The 21,374-nt window shown below is 45.1% G+C and overlaps 1 protein-coding gene across 5 annotated transcripts in view; it reads right to left on the bottom strand.

Moving 5' to 3' along the window:
- The window catches only part of LOC129702817 (glutamate-rich protein 6-like), a 44,490-nt gene continuing 23,116 nt past the window's right edge, over positions 1-21,374 (bottom strand). For all 5 annotated transcript variants that reach the window (XM_055644815.1, XM_055644816.1, XM_055644817.1 and 2 more), the window contains 9 exons: positions 19,442-19,531; positions 16,031-16,144; positions 15,720-15,871; positions 13,959-14,023; positions 10,281-10,426; positions 6,031-6,113; positions 4,518-4,673; positions 1,839-2,067; positions 1-211 (listed from right to left, as the gene is read on the bottom strand). In XM_055644815.1, coding sequence (XP_055500790.1) covers positions 95-211; positions 1,839-2,067; positions 4,518-4,673; positions 6,031-6,113; positions 10,281-10,426; positions 13,959-14,023; positions 15,720-15,871; positions 16,031-16,144; positions 19,442-19,531 — 1,152 coding nt within the window. In that variant the 3' untranslated portion in view covers positions 1-94. The remainder of the gene's footprint in view (positions 212-1,838; positions 2,068-4,517; positions 4,674-6,030; positions 6,114-10,280; positions 10,427-13,958; positions 14,024-15,719; positions 15,872-16,030; positions 16,145-19,441; positions 19,532-21,374) is intronic.

Here is a 21,374-nt window from a genome sequence, read left to right on the forward strand (position 1 = left end):
GTCCCTTTAGTTTAAAGGTATGGATGCTTGAATTTTGGCTCCCACCTGCAGATTCCGCCTCTCTAATGTGAGATAGTGGTGCTGAAAATGCCGATCATTCACGCTCTCTTAGTTGTTTAAGGAGCATGTTGATTTTCTCTTTTGCTTTTTTGATATATTTTTCTCCTTTCAGGCGTGATTGTGCTGCATGAGATTGTTCAAGGTTTCTCGGCTGCATGGAGATGAACACAGAAAGAGAAAACTTAAGATTTGGTTTAACTCTGGCACTATTTAAACCTCAGTAGCATCAATGGGGGGCAATGATTGGCAGATAAGTGAATCCACCATTAGGAGCAAAGCTTAGAGGCCAGCCAGTTCACACAGCGATCAGGACTCTGGCTGAGGGAGGCTCCCTCATTGCATTCAGTACACGTGCCTCTGTCCTGCACTACTCCCCAGGGTCCTGCCATTTACTTTTGAAGCCAAAAGGTTTAATTTGCCAAAATGCCATACCTCGCTCTTGTCTGAGTTAAATTCCATCTGGCAGTTGATCTAGATTCCATTGTAATCTTTGATAAACTTTCCTGTCCATTGCACCACCAATTTTGATGTCATGCGTTAATTAACCATGCCAACTACATGCTCAGCCAAATTGTTCATGTGAATGACAATAGAACCAGCACCGATCCCTATCGATCTATGCTCTCTTGTTTTAGGCTTCCCTCCAATCTCAAAATCTCCTCCAGTACCTTTCCCAGCAGTGAAGTTAGATGCACCAGCCTGTAGTTCCTGGTTTGTCCTTGCAGCCCTCCTTAAATAAAGGCACAACATTAAGCACCCTCCAGACTTCAAGTACCTCAGCTGTGGTGATCACTGATATCTCTGCTAGGTTCTGTGCACTTTCCTGCCTAGTATCTTCCTTCAATGTCCGAGGATACACTTGGGCAGGGATTTATCCACCTTTAAGACTGTCAACAACTCCCAACCTTGTCGACTGCATTTGGATCCCAGTTGTGGCCTCCTTTACATCAATGAGTCCAAACGTAGACACGGCAACCGTTTCGATGAACACACGCTCAGTCCGCCAAGGCCTGTTAGATCTCCCAACTGCTAAACTTTTTAACTCTCCTTCCCATTCCCATACTGATGTTTCTGTCCTAGACCTCATCCATTGTCAGACTGGAGGACCAACACCTCACATTCTGCTTGGGTTGCTACAACTTAACGGTATGAACATTGAATTTCCCAATTTTAGGTTACGAACCTACAAAAATATATATTAATCCTCCCCCCCCCCCCTTACCTGGACTCACACCCACCTCTCCCCTTCCACCTATATTCCTTCCTCTGGCTTCATAATTTGTTTCTCTTCTATCCTTATCTGATGTCTTTCATCTCTGGCCTTTGTCCAGCCATCTGCATGTTAAACCCTCCTCCCCCATCCCCCCCCCCCCCCCCCCCCCCCCCACCACACCTATCACTCGCCAGGTTTTATCGTGCTCCTCCTCTCTTGCAGCTTTCTTCCGTTCCCCTCCCACAATCGGACTGAAGAATGGTCCAAACCCAAAACATCACCTATCCATGTTCCCCAAGTTGTCCCCGTTGAGTTACTCCAGTACTTTGCATCTCTTTTTCCTCCTTTGGAATGTGGATTTGTTTCATGACCTGACTATTCTCTTCCCTGAATTCCCCAGCTTCCATGAACTTCTCCACGGAAATCTACCAGATCAGATCACAGCACAAGACCATCTGTTAGGCTGAGTGCTTCCTCCACTGTGACAAATCGCATTACTAATCCCGACAGACATGACCGGCGACAGAGGAATATTTTTACTCATTAAACACACAAGGACACTTACTACCAGCTTTGCTCCCACGTTGAATCGTATTCTTCTCTTCATCCTTTTGAATGTGACGTAAACCTGATCTCGTGAAATGATGTGGATGCTAATGAAGGGGCTTAATTTCAGGCTGATGGAGTTATACGGTGGTGCGTGGACATGGTACGCGTAATCTCGCCACTGCCAGTGCATCTTGACGACTCCCTGTTCAGTGAAGTATAATCCATGGAGAGGGGTCAGGTTGATCCTGTGGAAAGAGAACAGATTCAGCACAACTGCAGTTAGATTCAGCTCAACACCATCCAGGCCAAAGCAGCCCGCTTGACTGGCACTGCACCCTAAACATTCACTCCCTCCACTATTGCTGCAATGGCTCCAGTATTTCTAGTCTCTCACTCGGGCTACAGCACCTCTTGATCCTACAATCTCTACCACCAAGGACAAGGACCACAGGGCACATGAACACCACCACTTGTGGGTTCCCCTCCAAGCAGCTATTCTTACTGGTAAATGTATTGCTGTTCCTTCTTCGTCACTGGAATTAAGTCTTGGAGCTCTGTCTCTTCATCTTCACCAGGACTGCTGTGGTTCCAGAAAGCAGCTCTCCGCCACCTTGTCGAGGGCTACCTTTCTGTTTCTTTTCAGTCTGTTCAGTCACATACATACAGCTTGAGAGGGGTTGTCCCCAAACTGAGCTAAGTCTGGGTAAGTTCAATGAGGCAGTCTTCCTGGACAGAGGCACACTGTGAATCTGGGAGTTGGACTTGTGTTGCAGAGACCAATCGATAGACCGTCACCTGTGACTGACCCACTCATTCCACCCCCCAAAGCAACCTCTGTATCAAACTGAGGGAGCAGACCAGGGAGTGGCAAGGCAGCAGCACTGACCATATTTTAGTCAGAGAGCACAAATTAGGCCCTTCGGCCCAACATCTGTGCCGAGCGTCCATTCCCCATCCCGATCAATCATAATAACCAGCATTTGGTCAATAGCCGCCTGCACTCTGGTGATTCAAGTCCCTGTTTTGATACTATGTTGCTGTCCACAAATGTGCAAAAGATACATTCTGTCCCACTATAGTGACATGTAATTACATTCAGGAGGCATTACATCCTCCCAAGAAAATGCCGCAACCACTAAAAGGTCTTTACAGGCAACATATCATTTTTGGAAACATTCAGCAGGTCAGCCAACATCTGTGGAAAGAAAAGCAGTTAACGTTACAGATCCAGAACACTTGATTGGATTTCCAGCATTTGTCATTTTTTTTATTTTTAGATTATGTTTGAAACGATAATTCTTGGTGAGGACACAACGTTTCTGCATTTAGAAATGACTGAAAGATTCACCTTTTGCACATCACCTCTCAGCTAACTGCTCTCTGATGGGAAGCACCAATGTAATGTGGAAAGAAGCACATGTACAGTAACCTGATATTGACCAGGTGTTGCAGTTGTTCAGTAATAGATCTGCAGTCTGAATATCTTAAGATGGTGTCGTTTTCAGATTAAGGATAAATTTGGCTTCCGAGTATTTTTGTGCTGCTTGGTTATTTTTTTTAACATTTTGCATGATATGTTTTACAATAAATATACCATGCAAAATAATAAGAATATAGTCTTTTATTTCTTTATTGGATACATTAAAATTGCTAACTATTTCTTGTTTTTACAAGTTCACTTTTCAGTAATGACATTGGTTAATAGATAGTAGACAAAAATGCTGGAGAATCTCAGCGAGTGAAGCAGTATCTAGGAATAGGCGACATTTCGGGTCGAGAAAATTAATAGATAAATGTTGGCACTATCACCAGCTCATCAAATTAGTCTCCATGGTTCCTTTCTAGCCTTGATGGGGGCAGGCATTATTACCGCAACTGAAAGATGGCACTGATGGTGCAACACTCCCTCAAACCTACACTGGACAATCTATGGGATCTGGGGCAGTGCAAGGACCCTCAAGTGGTCCAGACCAGCCATCATTAGCAGGAGTCCCTGAGAGATAGAAGTCCTTGAGATTCATTGCCATAAACCGCCACTCGTATCAGAAGACAACAAGCAGAAGGGATGTGTTGCTTTATTAATTTTTTTTTTTAACCATATTACATTTTACTATAATAAACATAGTTATGAGAAATGTTCTTTCTCCAATCTTTGATCCGAATCCTCAAAAACCTACTTGAATCATTCCAGTTCCTAGGTGTGCAATTTGGATAACAGGAGCGGATGAGTATGAAATCACCTGCAGAAGAATTATTTCTCTGAGCAGGGCAATGAAACAGGAGAATTGTCACTTCCTTTGAAATATCGGAAAACTGGTTCAGAGGAGGAAGTGAGGTCCGGAGCAGCTCACACATTTTGAAATGCAGGGCAGGCTCGATGGGCTGAGTGGTCTACTCCTATTTCCTTGCGTTTTGTCCAGATGCACCCCTGGGTCATTGTGAGCGTGGGGGCAGCGATGACAGCTGGCTTTTCCCACCTGACAACTTTATCCACTCATAGATTTTGGACCTTACCAGCTCCTGACTCCTTGGGTTAACTGACGAAGATAACAACTTATAAATCAAACTGTAAGAAAACTCGTGTCCAGATCAAACCCATCAGAACAGAGCAATGACAAACCTGTCCAAATGCAGGGAGTCCCCAGTGTGTCGTAACACATCTGAGATCTTTGTACCCAACTGTTTGATCACTCACCAAATATGTCGATTGGGATGGTAACAAGTCCCATGACCGGTTGACTGGAAGACACCCAGCATTCTTACATTCCAATCCAGGTCCTCAAATATGATGTAAACCAGCTGATCGTGGAGGAGAGGAGAGGCCTGTATGGCGATATTACCCGAGGGATAGCTGATGGCAAGTTAAGAAGAACCAGAGGATGGCCAAAAGCATCATTTATATGTTAACCGGATTAACAAACTACCAATTGATCCCAGAAAATGGTCCCACCTCAGAGGTGGGGTTCCCTCTGTCTCTTCCGGCAACAGTTGGTAACATTAGTCCAAAAAATCAGATTACTACCGTGTGCCTGACAGCTTCTGGGGGATGGCTAGCATCTGGAATTCACAACCACACATTCTTTTAAAATGATAATTAGATTGCAGCAAATGTAAGCAAAAATGGAATGTCTTGGATATTTTGCATGGGGCAAATCCTGATACAGTCTCAATCGGCTGAAGGATCTGAAACAGTGTTTCAATAAATGACAGCATACTGGAGAAGATGTGTTCAAGAAGGAACTGCAGATGCTAGAAGATCGAAGGTACACAAAAATGGTGGAGAAACTCAGCGGGTGCAGCAGCATCTATGGAGCGAAGGAAATGGGCGACATTTCGGGCCAAAACCCTTCTTCAGACTGATGGTGGGTGGGGGGGAGAAGGAAGGAAAAAGGGAGGAGGAGGAGCCTGAGGGCGGGGGGATGGGAGGAGACAGCTCGAGAGTTAAGGAAGGGGAGGAGACAGCAAGGGCTAGCTGGAGAAGATGTTGTTTTATCTGGAACATCAAAGGTTGAGGGGAGACCTAATGGAAGTATATAAAATTATGAGGCATAGCTAGGATAGACCTTTTTTTTTTTAAGTTGAAAATGTCAAGGACTAGAGGGCATAGCTTTAAGCTGAGAGGGGTAAAGTTTAAAGGCAATGTGTGCTTTTTAACAGAGAGTGCGTTTGTTGCCAGGAACACGTTGCCAGGGGCGGCTGTGGGGACAGATAGGAAGTGGCATTCAAGGGGCTTCCAGATGGGCACATGGATATGCAGCGAATGGAGGGAAATGGATCATGTGCAGGCAGAGACATTTGGCATCATGTTTGGAACATATAGTGTGGGCTAAAGGGCCTGTTCTTGTGTTGTATTGTTCGATGTATATGTACACTGAACTTCTCACAAACAACTAGAGGAGGGATAAATATTAGTCTTATCCACCCCACCTGCCCAGTTTTTCAAGATAATACTGTTGGGTCTATTGCGTCCACCTGAAAAGTCATTGCTACTAATCCTGCACTGCACTGCACTGGTGGGGAAAACGGAGGACTGGGTGATCCGTTCTCACAGTGAGATGTCTTGCTCTCCTTGCTCACACTCGCTGTCCTAGCTAAGACTACCAGAACTAAGCATCAATCGGCAGCTGCCTTACAAATGACAGTGGAGATCTGGCTCTACGGACCATGGTGACACTGCACATCTTACAGCTTAGATGATAATTGGATACAAAACGGTGAAGGTTCCATCCGGGAACATGATGAGAAACTTCCTGCCATTTGGATAGTATTTCTCCACGATATTATCAGGTCTCTGTGTGGGGTTAATACATAAAGGTGAATAATGCATAGAAAATAGGTGCAGGAGGAGGCCATTCGGCCCTTTGAGCTATTCATTGTGATCATAGCTGATCGTCGCCAATCAAGAACCCGTGCCTGCCTTCTCCCCATATCCCTTGATTCCACCAGCCCCTAGAGCTTTATCTAACTATCTCCAATTAAATCCATCCAGTGACTTGGCCTCCACTGCCCTCTGTGGCTGGGAATTCCACAAATTCACAACTCTCTGGGTGAAAAAGTTTTTTTTCACCCGTCTTAAATGGCCTCCCCTTTATTCTAAGACTGTGGCCCCTGATTCTGGACTCGCCCAACATTGAGAACATTTTTCCTGCATCTAGCTTGACCAGTCATTTTATAGCTTTATATGTTTCTATAAGATATCCCCTCATCCTTCCAAACTCCAGTGAATACAAGCCTAGTCTTTTCAATCTTTCCTCATGTGACAGTCCCGCCATCCCAGGGATCAATCCCGTGAACCTATGCTGCACTACCTCAATCACAAGGATGTCCTTCCTCAAATTAGGAGACCAAAACTGTACACAATACTCCAGATGTGGTCTTACCAGAGCCCTATACAACTGCAGAAGAATCTCTACTCCTATACTGAAATCCTCTTGTTATGAAGGCCAACATTCCATTAGCTTTCTTCACTGCCTGCTGTAACTGTAAGCCAACTTTCAGTGACCAAGTGTACAAGGACGCCCAGGTCTCGCTGTACCCCCCTTACCTAACCTAACCCCATTGAGGTAATAATCTGCCCCCTTGTTTTTGCCGCCAAAGTGGATAACCTCATATTTATCTATATTATACTGCATCTGCCACGCATCTGCCCAATTACTCAACCTGTCCAGGTCACCCTGCAACCTCCTACCATCCTCTTCACAGTTCACACTGCCACCCAGCTTTGTGTCATCCGCAAACTTGCTAGTGTTGCTCCTAATTCCCTCTTCCAAATCATTAATATATATGGTAAACAGTTGCGGCCCCAACACCGAGCCTTGCGGCACTCCACTCGCCACTGCCTGCCATCCTGAAAAGGACCCGTTCACTCCTACTTTTTGCTTCCTGTCTGCCAACCAATTTTCTATCCATGTAAACACCCTACCCCCAATACCATGTGTTATAATTTTAGTCACCAGTCTCCCATGTGGGACCTTAACAAAGGCTTTCTGAAAGTCTAGATACACTACATCCACTGGCTCCCCTTCATCCATTTTACTTGTCACATCCTCAAAAAATTCCAGAAGATTAGTCAAGCATGATTTCCTTTTCATAAATCCATGCTGACTTGGACTAATCCTTTTACTGCTACCCAAATGCCCTATTATTACCTCTTTAATAATTGACTCCAGCATCTTTCCCACCACCGAAGTCAGGCTAACTGGTCTGAAATTCCACATTTTCTCTCTCGCTCCTTTCTTGAAAAGTGGGATAACATTAGCTATCCTCCAATCCACAGGAACTGATCCTGAATCTATTGAACATTGGAAAATGATCACCAATGTGTCCACTATTTCTAGAGCCACCTCCCTGAGGACCCTGGGATGCAGACCATCAGGCCCCGGGGATTTATCATCTTTCAGTCCCATTAGCCTACCCAATACTATTTCTCGCCTAATGAAAATTTCTTTCAGTTCCTCTACCCCCTTAGATCCTCTGTCCCCCAGTACATCTGGGAGATTGTTTTGCCTTCCTTAGTGAAGACATATTCAAAGTACCTGTTCAACTCTTCTGCCATTTCCTTGTTTCCCCATAATAATTTCACCCGTGTCTGCCTTCAAGGGACCCACATTTGGATTTGCTATTCTTTTTCCCATAACATATCTAAAGTAGCTTTTACTGTCCTTGTTTATATTCCCGGCCAGCTTCCCTTCGTACTTCATCTTTTCAGCCCGTATTGCCCGTTTTGTTTCCTTCTGTTGTCCTATGAATGTTTCCCAATCCTCTGGCTTCTGGGCACTCTTTGCTGTGTTATACATCTTTTCTTTTAGTTTTATTCTATCCCTAACTTCTCTTGTTAGCCACAGTTGCCTCCTACTCTCCTCAGAATCTTTCTTCCTTTTTGGAATTAAATGATCCTGCATCTTCCGGATTATGGCCAGAAATTCCTGCCACTGCTGTTCCACCGTCATTCCTGCTAGTATCCCTTTCCAGTCTACCTTGGCCAGCTCCTCTCTCATGCCTTCATAGTCCCCTTTGTTCAACTGCATCACTGCCACTTCTGATTTAACCTTCTTTCTCAAATTGCAGATTAAAACTAATCATATTAAGATCACTAGTTCCTTTACCTCGAGTTCTCTTATCAAATTTGGTTCATTGGACAACACTAGTATTGCCTTTTCTCTGGTCGGCTCCATTACAAGCTGCTCTAAGAATCCATCTCGGAGGCACTCTACAAACTCTCTTTCTTGAGGTCCTGAACCAACCTGATTTTCCCAGTCTACCTGCATATTGAAATCCCCCATCACCACAGTAGCATTACCTTTGTTACATGCCAGTTTTAACTCCTGCTGCAACTTACATCCGGGCTACTATTTGCGGGTCTGCAGATAACACCAATTAGTGTTTTCTTGCCTTTGCAATTCCTCAACTCAATCCACAGTGACTCTACCTCGTCAGTCCCTATGTCTTCCCTCGCAAGGGACTGAATTCCATTCCTCACCAGAAGAGTCACCCCCGCCCCCCCCCCTCTTCTGCCCACCTGCCTGTCCTTTCTATAGGATGTATAACCCTGAATATTAAGTTCCCAGGCCCGATCCTCCTACAGCTATATCTCAGTAATCCCCAGTGTCATATCTACCAACCTCTAACTGAGCCTCAAGCTCATCTACTTTACTTCTTATACTTCGCGCATGCATATACAATACTTTTAATTCCTTACGCATCTCACCTTTCACATCGATCTCTATTACACTTGGCCATACGCTCCTATCCCTTTGTGAGCTTCCTTTCCCGTTAATTCTGGGGTCATTAACCATCCGTTTACTTTCTTTCCCTTTAACTCCGTCCTTGACTATCCCATTTGACACCCCCCTCCTCCCTTATTTAGTTTAAAACTACCCGTGTAGCAGTGGCAAACCTGCCTGCCAGAATGCTGGTCCCACACCTGTTAAGGTGCAGTCCGTCCCTTTTGCACAGTTCCCCCTTACTCCATAACAGATCCCAGTGATCTAAGAATCTAAATCCCTGCCCCCTGCACCAGTTCAGGTCCTGTATCTCCCTGTTCCTGCTCTCACCAGCACAAGGAACTGTAAGCAAACTGGAGATAACCACCCTGGAGGTCCTGCTTTTTAGCATTTTTCCGAGCTCTCTAAAGTCATGCTGCAGAGTATTCATCCCCTTCTTTCCGACATAACTTGTGCCGACATGCACTACCACTTCCGGCTGTTCACCCTTGAGGATTTTCTGCACTGTGACCGTGACATCCTGGATCCTGGCACCAGAGAGGGAGCACACCATCCTCGAATCCCGTCTACTGCCGCAGAAACCCCATGTCCGTACCTCTCACAATGGAGTCTTCAACTACCTGACGTTGGCCTCTTTGGTTTTGGCTCAACAGCACTTTTTGCTTCGCAAGCCAGGAAATATATGACCAATAAGTAACAATTATACACAGGCACAATTATACACTTCCACTTCCATCTGAGTACTTGCCATCCAGAGCCCAAACCACTACAAATCCAAGGCATGGAGAACAGGAGGGAAACCAGAACCAGGGGCAAGATCTGATGAGCCATGATGTGAATGGATGGAGGATGGAACGAGGGACTCCTGCTTCTAGTACAGGTACTTACATCCAGACAACAGAGTTCAGGGGGGGCGGGCTGCTTGGCCACTAGAAACATCAGATTGAAGATGCGTGTTTGTTTTAAACATGTGCGCTTTCCAGCACAGGTCACAAATTGGGATCAGGGGGCAGGCAGCAACTTCCTGCACTGGGTTATCCACCTCAAGGGGCAGCTTAGCAACTAAGCCCACAGGTTCCTGTGGCTGCCTAAATGACCTCCTCTCACTCCGCTTCTTGCAATCATTCCATTCCGTTCTCCACACTGACAACCCCACCTTCTACATCGGTACATGATGGATTACCTGCCCTTTCCCTCAGCTACGACCTCCCTCCCTGACACAAGACTGGACTCACCACATCTTCCTTGTAGGACTTTGCAACGGGAACATATCGCGAGAAATCTTCCACTTTTACGGGCTTGGCTCGGGGAATTCCCAACGTCCATCCTTGCTTCCTGCATTGTTCTGAGGACAACTTGTATGAGATGGTCTTCATGGTTGCTACAATCAACACAGCAATGAGTGAAACGTTAGCCACTCCTGGGAGGTGAGCTGTGATCAAAGACCATAGCTTGCTTAGATAAACTTATAAAATATCATTCATTTTTTTCTCCGTTTCACGATAATACTTGAATTTTACAACTATTCAAAAACAAACACTCCAATAGGCCTGCACAGGGGCACAGCTGCTGCCTCAAAGCACCAGAGACCTGGATTCGATCCTGACCTTGGGTGCTGTCTGTGTGGAGTTTGCATGTTTTCCCTGTGACCATACGAGTTTCTGCTGGGTGATTGGGTTTCCTCCCACATCCCAAAGACGTGCAGGCTTGTAGGTTAACTGACCTCTGTAAATTGCCCCTAGTGTGTAGGGATGCATGTAAAAGTGGGATGATAGAACCCGTGTGAATGGATGATCGATGATTCGCATGGACCCTGTGGGCTAATAGTTAAATGGAGTTGTACAGAGGTACAGCAAGGTATAGATCCTGCAGCCCACCAAGTCCGTATCAACCATCAATCACACATTTACAGTCTTCTTCTTCTTCAGCCCTTTGCTCCTCTATGGAGCATAGGCCATTGACAAATGTCCTCCACCTCACTCGGTTGTTGGCAGTTCTTTCGAGATCTCCCCGGTTGAGCCCACTCTCAGATATTTCTGTCTGGACCCTTCTCCAGCTGTTCCTGGGGCAACCTCTTTTCCATTTTCCTTGGGGGTTCCATTTCAGGGCTTGCCGGGTGATGTTTGTGGCAGGTTTCCTGAGGCTGTGTCCAATCCAACTCCATTTTCTCCTTCGAATTTCTAAGTCAATGGGCTCCTGACTTGTTCTATTCCAAGGTCCACATTGCTTCCTCTTCCTGTCGGGAGTAGATAATGGACTGCCCGCTGACCAATTTGGTCTCCCATGACTATGTCCATCTTGTTTCAGCCGGGCCCAGGACTAAGAGATTGTAGTGCACCATTTTGTTGGCAATTGTGGCAGCCTTGCCAGCCAGGAACATGGTTTGGATGTTCCATGTCCCCACAAAGATGGATTTCTTTGGCGTCAGAAAGTGTCTCAGCTTCCCAGGGCCCTTGCAGATTTGGCTGGGAAGCATTATGTTCCCCATCGCTGGGGCACCTTCTTCAACCAAGTGTGTAATTTGGTTTTCATTCGTCAAAGTTTCTGTCCCCACCTGCTTTAAAAGGGCATCAATTATACCGGTGCCCAAGAAGAGTAAGGTGACGTGCCTCAATGACTATCGACCAGTGGCACTAACGCCGGTGGTGATGAAGTGCTTTGAGAGGTTGATCATGGAGCAAATCAACTCCTACCTCGACAAAAACCTGGACCCACTGCAGTTCGCTTACTGCCACAACAGATCAACGGTGGATGCGATCTCGCTGGCCCACCACTCCGCACTGGACCACTTGGACAACAAAAACTCATATGTCAGGCTGTTATTCATTGATTGCAGCTCGGCATTTAACACAATCATCCCCTCCAAGCTGGTTACCAAACTCGCAGAACTGGGTCTCTGCGCATCCCTCTGCAACTGGATCCTCGACTTCCTCATCCACAGACCACAGTCTGTTCGTATTGGTAGAAATGTGTCAGCCTCGATAACAATCAGCACGGGAGCACCTCAAGGCTGCGTGCTCAGCCCCCTGCTGTACTCACTCTATACCCATGACTGCGAACTCCATCATCAAGTTCGCTGACGACACCGCTATTGTGGGGCTTATCACTGGTGGGGATGAGTCAGAATACAGAAGAGAGATCGAGCAACTGTCCATATGGTGCCAGCGCAATAACCTGGCCATCAACACCAGCAAAACCAAGGAACTGATTGTGGACTTTGGAAGGAGTAGGAGGGGGACCCACAGCCCCATTTATATCAACGGGTCGATGGTTGAAAGGGTCAAGAACTTGGCTGGAGTTGTTCCCAAACCAAGCTGTGATGCATCCTGATAAAATGCTTTCTATGGTGCATCTGGTAGAAGTTGGTGAGAGTTGTAGGGGACATGCCAAGCTTCCTAAGCCTGCTAAGGAAGTAGAGGCATTGGTGTGCTTATAAAAGCAATCATCAGCTGAGTATTTTGCAGCATGTGACCCAAGTCCCAATTCTCTAGAATTCTTCCACCAGGTACGAGTCAGGAGAGTGATGGAGCTTATCTAGTTGTGGGCTGCCCATCAACTGCCCAACATCTACACCATCCATGGCGGAGCAGTTTACTGGTATCTCCTCCACCATCCGACACAAATATGTCACTAACGTCACTAAGTGATTGAGGAAATCGGAAACTAACACTACCGAGTCAAATAGAAGCCCTGCACTAAAACATTCTCAGTTTTTACTTTCAATGCACTAAGGCTCTAATTTTGTGTCTGATTTCTTGCCAACCTCCCCTCTCCCCTGCCCACCGCAGTCCACAAACCAAGCTCGTCCAAACCATGCTGCCTGGAGTGAAAGTCATTTCAGCTGCTAATGAGTTTGGCTCTGTCACTAACATTCAGCTCACTGGCACTGATTGCATTGGCCATTTTCTAAGTATGATTAGCACAATCATGTTAAATGGCAGTGCAGAGCCAAACACAAGGAAATAGCAGGAGCCAGCAAGCTCGTCCCACCATTTAATATGATAAAAGTCGATCTATATCAGGCCTCAACTCTCCCTTCTGTGCCAGTTTCCCATAGCCATCAATTCATCAAACTTTCAAAAATGTATTTGCCTCCACCTTATAGACTTCTAATGCCCCCGTCCCACTTAGGAAACCTGAACGTAAACCTCTGGAAACTTTGCGCCCCACCCAAGGTTTCCGTGCTGTTCCCGGAGGTTGCAGATGATTGCAGGCAGTGGAAGCAGGTAGGGAGACTGACAAAAACCTACAGGAACCTCCGGGAACCGCACGGAAACCTTGGGTGGGGCGCAAAGTCTCCAGAGGTTTCCGTTCAGGTTTCCTAAGTGGGACAGGGGCATAACTCACACAGTCCTGTTCTCTCACTTCCCAACAATCTACACTGGCCCCGAGTTCAGCAATTTGATTCATAAATTCTATCTTTGTTTAAAAGTCCTTCTTGTAGGCTACCCAACACTAATAAATCTTGATCTTGCCATTCTTATAATTCTAGGCTCCCCATCTCTCAAATTTTCACTGAAGTAATGGCCATTCTGCATTCAAACCCTTAAATTCTCCAAGCTCTCCATCCCATCCCACTTCATTTAAAGCATTCCCCTAAAACCTTTCAATTGCCTATCCTAGCATCTCTTGCCGTAGCTAAGTGTCAGACTGTATTACAACAACACTGGAGCTGCAGGAATGGGTCAAGTGATTGGGAAGCTCATTTAAAGATCTGGTGAAGCTAACACCCTCTCTAAGAAGATTTGAGATTCCAAATCATTAATCTTTTATGTGCCCAACTGAAAATGTAATATCTTTGTAATGACGAGATAGTGGTGTGGTGTATCCACCCCATCCCTCAACCCCATATACTCTAGCTGGGTATCACCTAGTCGGTCACAGAAACACCTATTATTATTCACATTACGTACTGAAGATGACTTCATCTCCATGCACCATGGTGGTCATGTACATCGTAATTTCTGTATTTTTTATCCTGCAAACAATAGAAAGAAGCAAGAAATTACCAACTGTTGCACAGAAAACATTTCTTGAGTATCTTCTTCAAGTACAACGAAGTCCACTTAAAGTGAACCCTTAATTTGCCAGATATCCGAGTGGCTATTACATGCATCTGCGTGTACACAACACCAAGCACTTCAATGTACTGGAGAAGTATACCAACAGGTGGCTTCACTGACAAGACAAGTCCTTCTTTGACAAGATAAGTGAACAAATGTCAGCTTCCTCGCCCGGTCCAACATCTTTAGAACCGCTTGACCAGCATCCTGTCATATTTTAGAATGTTCTCCACAGTTTGTAAGGTAGCAAATGCAACCAGTATTTAAAAAAGACAGGAGAAAAAACAGTAGCACGGAAATGGGGAAATCTGTTATCAAAGTACTGTAGGTTGGGAATGAAATTTTGCGGCAAAATCAACATGGATTTGTTAAACAGAGATCATGTTTGATGTTTGCAACAAGCACAGCAGACAATGGTGTGTCTCAGAAGATCTTCAATATGATGTTAAACAAGAGATTATCAAACACAGATATAGCACGGAGTTGGAAGCAACTGGTGTGGACTGATGAATCGGTAGTGGCGAAAAACAGAAGTAATAAATGGTTTATTTTTGGATTGGGAAGTTGGGCCCAGTGTCAGTGCTTGAGCCACAGCTGCTCACAAGCCACATCAATGATTAGGAAAGGGGAACCTTGGGTATAATGTCCAAATTTGCTGATGATACAGAAGGTAGCGACATCATGGACTATAAGAAGTTGCAGGGAAATACAGAGGGGGGAAGGAGAACGGAAATCTGCAGGGAACCAAATGAGACTGGTGAAAGAGAACAAGAATTAATTAGATGTAAAATTCAAATAAAGATTGCTTCTATTTATAATGACAGAAATGACATTAAATTAATATCAAAACCCAGCCATTCAGTTCTGTGCTAGGATTTATCTCAGTGCTAGACAGCTGATCCCATCAACATGTACTCCTACTGAGTCAGGGCAACACTCTGTGTCAGGAGTCTGGGATGGTAAAATGCCAGGGCCTTGTGTGGAGCTGGAGCAGTACGAGCAGGTGCTACACTGTCAGATGTCCGTTTTGCTCCCTCGAGTGAATGTCTCGATGCCTCCAGGATCGCTGCGTACAAGCCGGGTCAGGGCCCGACCAGGACCTCGCGGGTAGGGCGAAGTGGCTGACAGAGCTCGCGGTTGGGGCCCGGGTCGGCACCATGGAGGCGTGAAGTGGGGCGGCGACAATGGTGAAGCCCGAGTGAGAATGGAACCCATACACCCAGGCTGTGATCCACTAGATTGTCACTGCTGTGATTTCTGCATGGACCAGTGGAGAAGGGAGAAATAGTGTCGCTAACTCCATTAGCGATTCAACAGAGCTAGCAGTGCTGGAGACCTGATTCGATCCTGACTACGGATGAAACGTAGGTCTGTATACAATCAGCCGGCAAGAATGTTTTTCTCGAATGACCTATGACCTGGGCATGCGCAGTCGGAATCCAAACTCGCTTATAAGTGGCACTTTAGTTTACCGAAGAGCGACTTGGATATTCTGTCTGAAGAAGGGTTTCGGCCCGAAACGTTGCCTATTTCCTTCGCTCCATAGATGCTGCTGCACCCGCTGAGTTTCTCCAGCTTTTTTGTGTAGACTTGGATATTCTGTTCTCTTACCTCTCCATGATCTTCTTCTCTGCTTCTTCCATTTCCACCAATGTGGTGTGGAAGACTTCCTCATCAGAATCTGGTTCAGAATAGTCCGGATCCTCCTCTCGCTTCCTCAAGATTTGCTGGTACAGTTCCCAACTCATGTTGCAACAGAAGAGCTGTGCACAAAATGATCAGGATAGGCAGCTTTAGTCACCTCAGGCTTTAATGTGCAACCCCACCCCCTCAAAAACAAGACAAAAGGTAGGAGACCCATTTTAAGGACTCACTCGAGTTCAAAAATAAATTACATGCATCGCCATCACTCATCGTTTTACCTTGTCTGGAGTGGTGGTGTCCAACTGCTGGGGCGTCGGGAACGGCATTCGCTCCTGCTTGCAGAACTCGCAGTGAACAACTTTGGAAGTTTTGACCACTGCCACTTGGAAGTGCTAAAAAAAATAACAACAACAATGGAAAATGGGACTGAGGCTTTCTGGTGGCAGAGACGATCAAGGTTCCCTGGGGAAAGGATTTGTTCAGCAGCGTACGTCGATCATCAGACATCTAGTTACACTAATCCTACACCGATCCCATTTTAACCCCATCGACTGTCCCCAGATTCTACCCTTCGCTGCTACACCAGGGGCAATTAAGCACCCAACCCACAAATCATAGGGACGGAGGAGGAAACACAAACAGCCAGGAGAAACTCACATGATCAGAGAACGAAAGAGTAAACTTCACACAAAGCCGCAAACAGCAGCCTGTGTTAGGACTGAACCCAATCACTGGCAATGTGAATGATCGAATGACAATAGACAATGGGTGCAGGAGTAGGCCATTCGGCTCTTCGAGCCAGCACCGCCATTCAATGTGATCATGGCTGATCATCCCCAATCAGTACCCCGTTCCTGCCTTCTCCCCATATCCCCTGACTCCGCTATCCTTAAGAGCCCTATCTAGCTCTCTCTTGAAAGTATCCAGAGAACCGGCCTCCACCACCCTCTGAGGCAGAGAATTCCACAGACTCACAACTCTGTGTGAAAAAGTGTTTCCTCATCTCCGTTCTAAATGGCTTACCCTTTATTCTTAAACTGTGGCCCCTAGTTCTGGACTCCCCCAACATCGGGAAAATGTTTCCTGCCACTAGCGTGCCCAAACCCTTAATAATGTTGTACGTTTCAATAAGATCTCCTCTCATCCTTCTAAATTCCAGAGTATACAAGCCCAGCCGCTCCATTCTCTCAGCATATGACTGTCCCGTTATCTCGGGAATTAACCTTGTGAACCCTGCACTCCCTCAATAGCAAGAATGTCCTTCCTCAAATTAGGAGACCAAAACTGCACACAATACTCCAGGTGTGGTCTCAGTAGGGCCCTGTACAACTGCAGGAGGACCACTTTGCTCCTATACAACTCCTCTTGTTATGAAGACCAACATGCCATTCGCTTTCTTCACTGCCTGCTGTACCTGCATGCTTACTTTCATTGACTGATGAACAAGGACCCGCAGATCCCATCGTATATACCCTTTTTCGAACCATTTAGATAATAATCTGCCTTCCTCTTTTTGCTACCAAAGTGGATAACCTCACATTTATCCATATTAAATTGCATCTGCCCACTCATCCAACTTGTCCAAGTCACCCCCTGCATTTTCATAGAATCCTCCTTCACACTGCCACCCAGCTTTGTGTCTTCTGCAAATTTGCTAATGTTACTTTGAATCCCTTCATCTAAATCATTGATGTATATTGTAAATAGCTGCGGTCCCAGCACCATGCCTTGCGGTACCCCACTAGTCACCGCCTGCCATTCTGAAAGGGACCCGTTAATCCCCACTCTTTCTTTCCTGTCAGCCAGCCAATTTTCAATCAATGTGAGCACTCTACCCCCAATACCATGTGCCCTCATTTTGCCCACTAATCTCCTATGTGGGACCTTGTCAAATGCTTTCTGAAAGTCCAGGTACACTACATCCACTGGCTATCCCTTGTCCATTTTCCTAGTTACATCTTCAAAAAATTCCAGAAGATTAGTCAAGCATGACTTCCCCTTCGTAAACCCATGCTGACTTGGAATGAATGAATCAATAAGTTTATTGGCCAAGGATGTACACATACAAGGGATTTTCCTTGGTGGTCCGCTAGCAAGTAACAACACGACATACAGTAAACAATTAAGAATAAAACATTAAGAATAAAACACGCAAGGCAGCAGTTCTACTGACTGCAACAAGGTGCTGCCCATAAATCTGTATCTGCAGAGAAGTGGAAGCCAATGATGTTCATCAAAGACTATAAACATCGACAACCACATGGCATAAATCAGGTAATTTCCTAAATATTCAGTTCAAACACCAGAGACATGGTTTTAGTCCATGGAATGGTACCAGCGGATGGCCAAAGTACAAGATAGAAGTTATGTTTCTTTCAAAAATAGTGCAGTAGACCCACAATTTGGAACATAGAAAAATAGGTGCAGGAGTAGGCCCTTCGAGCCAGCGTCTAATCTCAGCTGATCATCTAAAATTAGTTCCCCGTTCCTGCTTTTCCCCCCATATCCCTTGATTCCTTTAGCTCTAAGAGCTGAATCTAACTCTCTCTTGAAAAAGTTGAAAAACAATGTATGGAATCATACAATACAGTTCGGAAAATAAAATTTCTGCCATTAATAAGAAGTATGGAATTTGATAAAGCAACACCTTTAATTCTGAAAGGGATGTAATGACAGGATGGGCCACCTCAACTGGTGACAAACCCCAGAATCACTGCAGCACATAACTTGTTCAACACAATAATGGCGCAAGAGTTCAGAGGTTTGGTTTCCAACCTTTGTCCTGCATTTCCTAACAAAATAGGCTTTTAAGTGGGGAAATAAGTCTCAAAGAGACAACACAAATGAGTTCACAACCTGCAGATCATCTTCTAATTATTTACACAGTGGCATTAGTAATTGTCGTGGATGTGCTATGAAATTACTTATGTTAGGCTATTGCTGCCAGCACCACATGCAGAGGTAGGCACAAAGGCAAGAGGGGGTGGGGAGAAAATGGGAACGTGGGGAGAATAAACTAGGAACAGTATAAATGGGTACATTTATAGTCACAGACTAAATGGGCCAAGAACCTGTTTCTGTGCCAATGGCTCTATCTATGACTCAAATGATTGGTTCCAACAGGCTTAGGGGCTGCTGAGAGGATTAGATGGGACTGAAGAGGGAGACTGGTGTGAAATTAACAACAACCATTGTGAAATTGCACCAAATGTCCCATTCCTGTGCTTTGAATTTTATGTAACTCTTTGACAAACTGTGACTCAGGACTTGATCAAAGAATTACATGAAATTGTAAATGGGTCATGATGTACTCTGCCACAAACGGCTGAGCATTTTACAAGTAGAAAGCAGCTCTGATTGAAAGATGAATGCCATATCCCACATGTTGTAACAAAATCAGTGGCCTGAAAAACACCCGTCCAATCTGCACATGTGACACTTGACCAGAGTGAACCCCAAATTTTGCTTCAGTATTGAGGCTCTGGCTGGAGGAACTGGACTTTTTTTTGGGACCAGATTTTACAACAGGATTTTTGTCTGTTAATTGAAGAAGTTATTTTTGGATAAAATGTAAGACTCTATATGAAAAATTCTAATCATTGAGTGCCAAGTAAAATTACTCTAGAAGAAATAGTCAAATAATATTGAATCACAAGCAAAGATGTAGAGTAACAATGACGTCTACTCACCATGTCAGGATGGAAACCATTTATCCTTTCAGTCTTCAACTCTTGAATCCCTAATATACTCTTCGACCTTCCAGTCTTCCACCTTGTCCTCTTTAACAGTTCATTATTTAGCAAAAGGATAAACAGAACATGAGACTGTGCTATATATTTGTACTTTTCTATCATTGCAGGGTTTTGATCTCCAGTTCAATAGCATCCCTTGCAATATTTTTCAATTTCATGACCTGGGCTCCCAAAATGAATAGCACAAGACCTTAAGGTCTCTAACCGACTCTCAAATCCAGAAATGTTGGAACAAAGAACTGCAGACGCTGGCTTACGAAAAAAAGACACAAAATGCTGGAGTAACAGTGGGTCAGGCAGCATTCCTGGAGAAAAAGGATAGATGACCTTTCGTCTCAGGACCCTTCTTCAGACCGATTGTAGGGGGAGGGAGAATGAGGCTGGAAGAGAGGAGGGGTACAACGAACTGTTACACTGAACGCTCACACTCTGGCAGCCAAGGCCTGCAGGATCTCCTGGCTGCTATCCATTTTAACTCCTCTGCCCATTCTCATATTGACCTTTCTGCCCTGGGCCGCCCCCATTGCCAGAGTGAGGCCACACACAAAGTTGGGTAGCTTACAACCCAATGGTATGAACATTGAATTCTCCAATTTTAGGTAACCCTTTCTCTGTGTCCTAGCTGGACTTGCACCCATTTCCCTCCCCTCTCCCCAACTGCATTCTTCCTCCGGCTTTACAATTCGCAACTCTTAATCCTTTTGTCTTGCACCTTCTGTTTTTTTAATCTCTTGTCTTTGTCCGACCATCTGCCCCTCAAGCCCCCCCCCCCATTGCCTGCCTGCGTTCACCTATTACTTGCCATACCTTGTCCCGCCCCTCCTTTCTTCCAGCTTTCTTCCCCCCCTATCACCTTCCCCAACAATCAGAAGGGTCCCAACACAAGCTGTCACCTATCCATGTTCTCCAGAGATGCTGCCTGACCTGCTGCGTTACCCCAAACTTGTGTCCTTTTATCCTGTGAATATATTTCCACAATTTCAAACACATTTTGCAAAGAGAAACCTTTTACATTTAGTAAACTCCTCAACTTTGCCATTGACTCAGACTGATAAAATACCCATTAATTATTCGGTTTACTAGCAATATAGATTGTATGAGGCACTCAGTACTCTGAGCCATTCATGGGCGATGCACTTTAAACTCCAACAAGCTTCCTTGGATCATATACATATCTCAGCAAACGACAAACTGCTGGAGGAACTCAGAGGGTCAGGCAGCATCTTTGGTGGGAAATGGACAATTAATGTTCTTCTGACTGAAAGAATGGAGAAAAAATGGCTGGTATAAGGAGGTGAAGGGATAGGGTAAGAGCTGGCATGCAATAGGTGGATCTGAAAAGGGTGGTAGATTGGTGGATGGTATGTGCAGGGCAGAAGCAGTGATTCTATCCTTTGATATATATTTTACAACCATACATGTTAGGAATATTTAATTTGGTTGAAATAAAATGACAGAACAATATCCCAAAAGAAACAGGAAATATTAAAAGAGGAATTTAGAAAATAAACTTGTGAGGAAGGATGTCAAAGGTTACAGTGGGATGTAGATCAGTCGTCGATATGGGGCAGAAGTGGGAGAAGGAGATTAATCCGAGCAATTGAGGTGTTGCACTTTGGGAGATCGAATGCCCAGGGGAAAGTATCCGGTTAATGACAAGACCCTGAACAGCACTGATGTACATAGGGAACTTACGGCCCAAGTCTATAGCTCCCTAAAAGTGGTAACATAAGTAGATAGAGTGTTAATTGTTAATTGAAACAATAGATGAATTGTTTTCTCTGGAACATCGGAGGTTGAGGAGAGTACATCAAGTTTTGAGAAGCACAAATAAGATAGACGGTCAGGACCTTTATCCCAGGGTGCAACT

The sequence above is a fragment of the Leucoraja erinacea genome, chromosome 13 (genome assembly GCF_028641065.1).
Source record: "Leucoraja erinacea ecotype New England chromosome 13, Leri_hhj_1, whole genome shotgun sequence".
Classification (NCBI taxonomy): Eukaryota; Metazoa; Chordata; class Chondrichthyes; order Rajiformes; family Rajidae; genus Leucoraja; species Leucoraja erinaceus.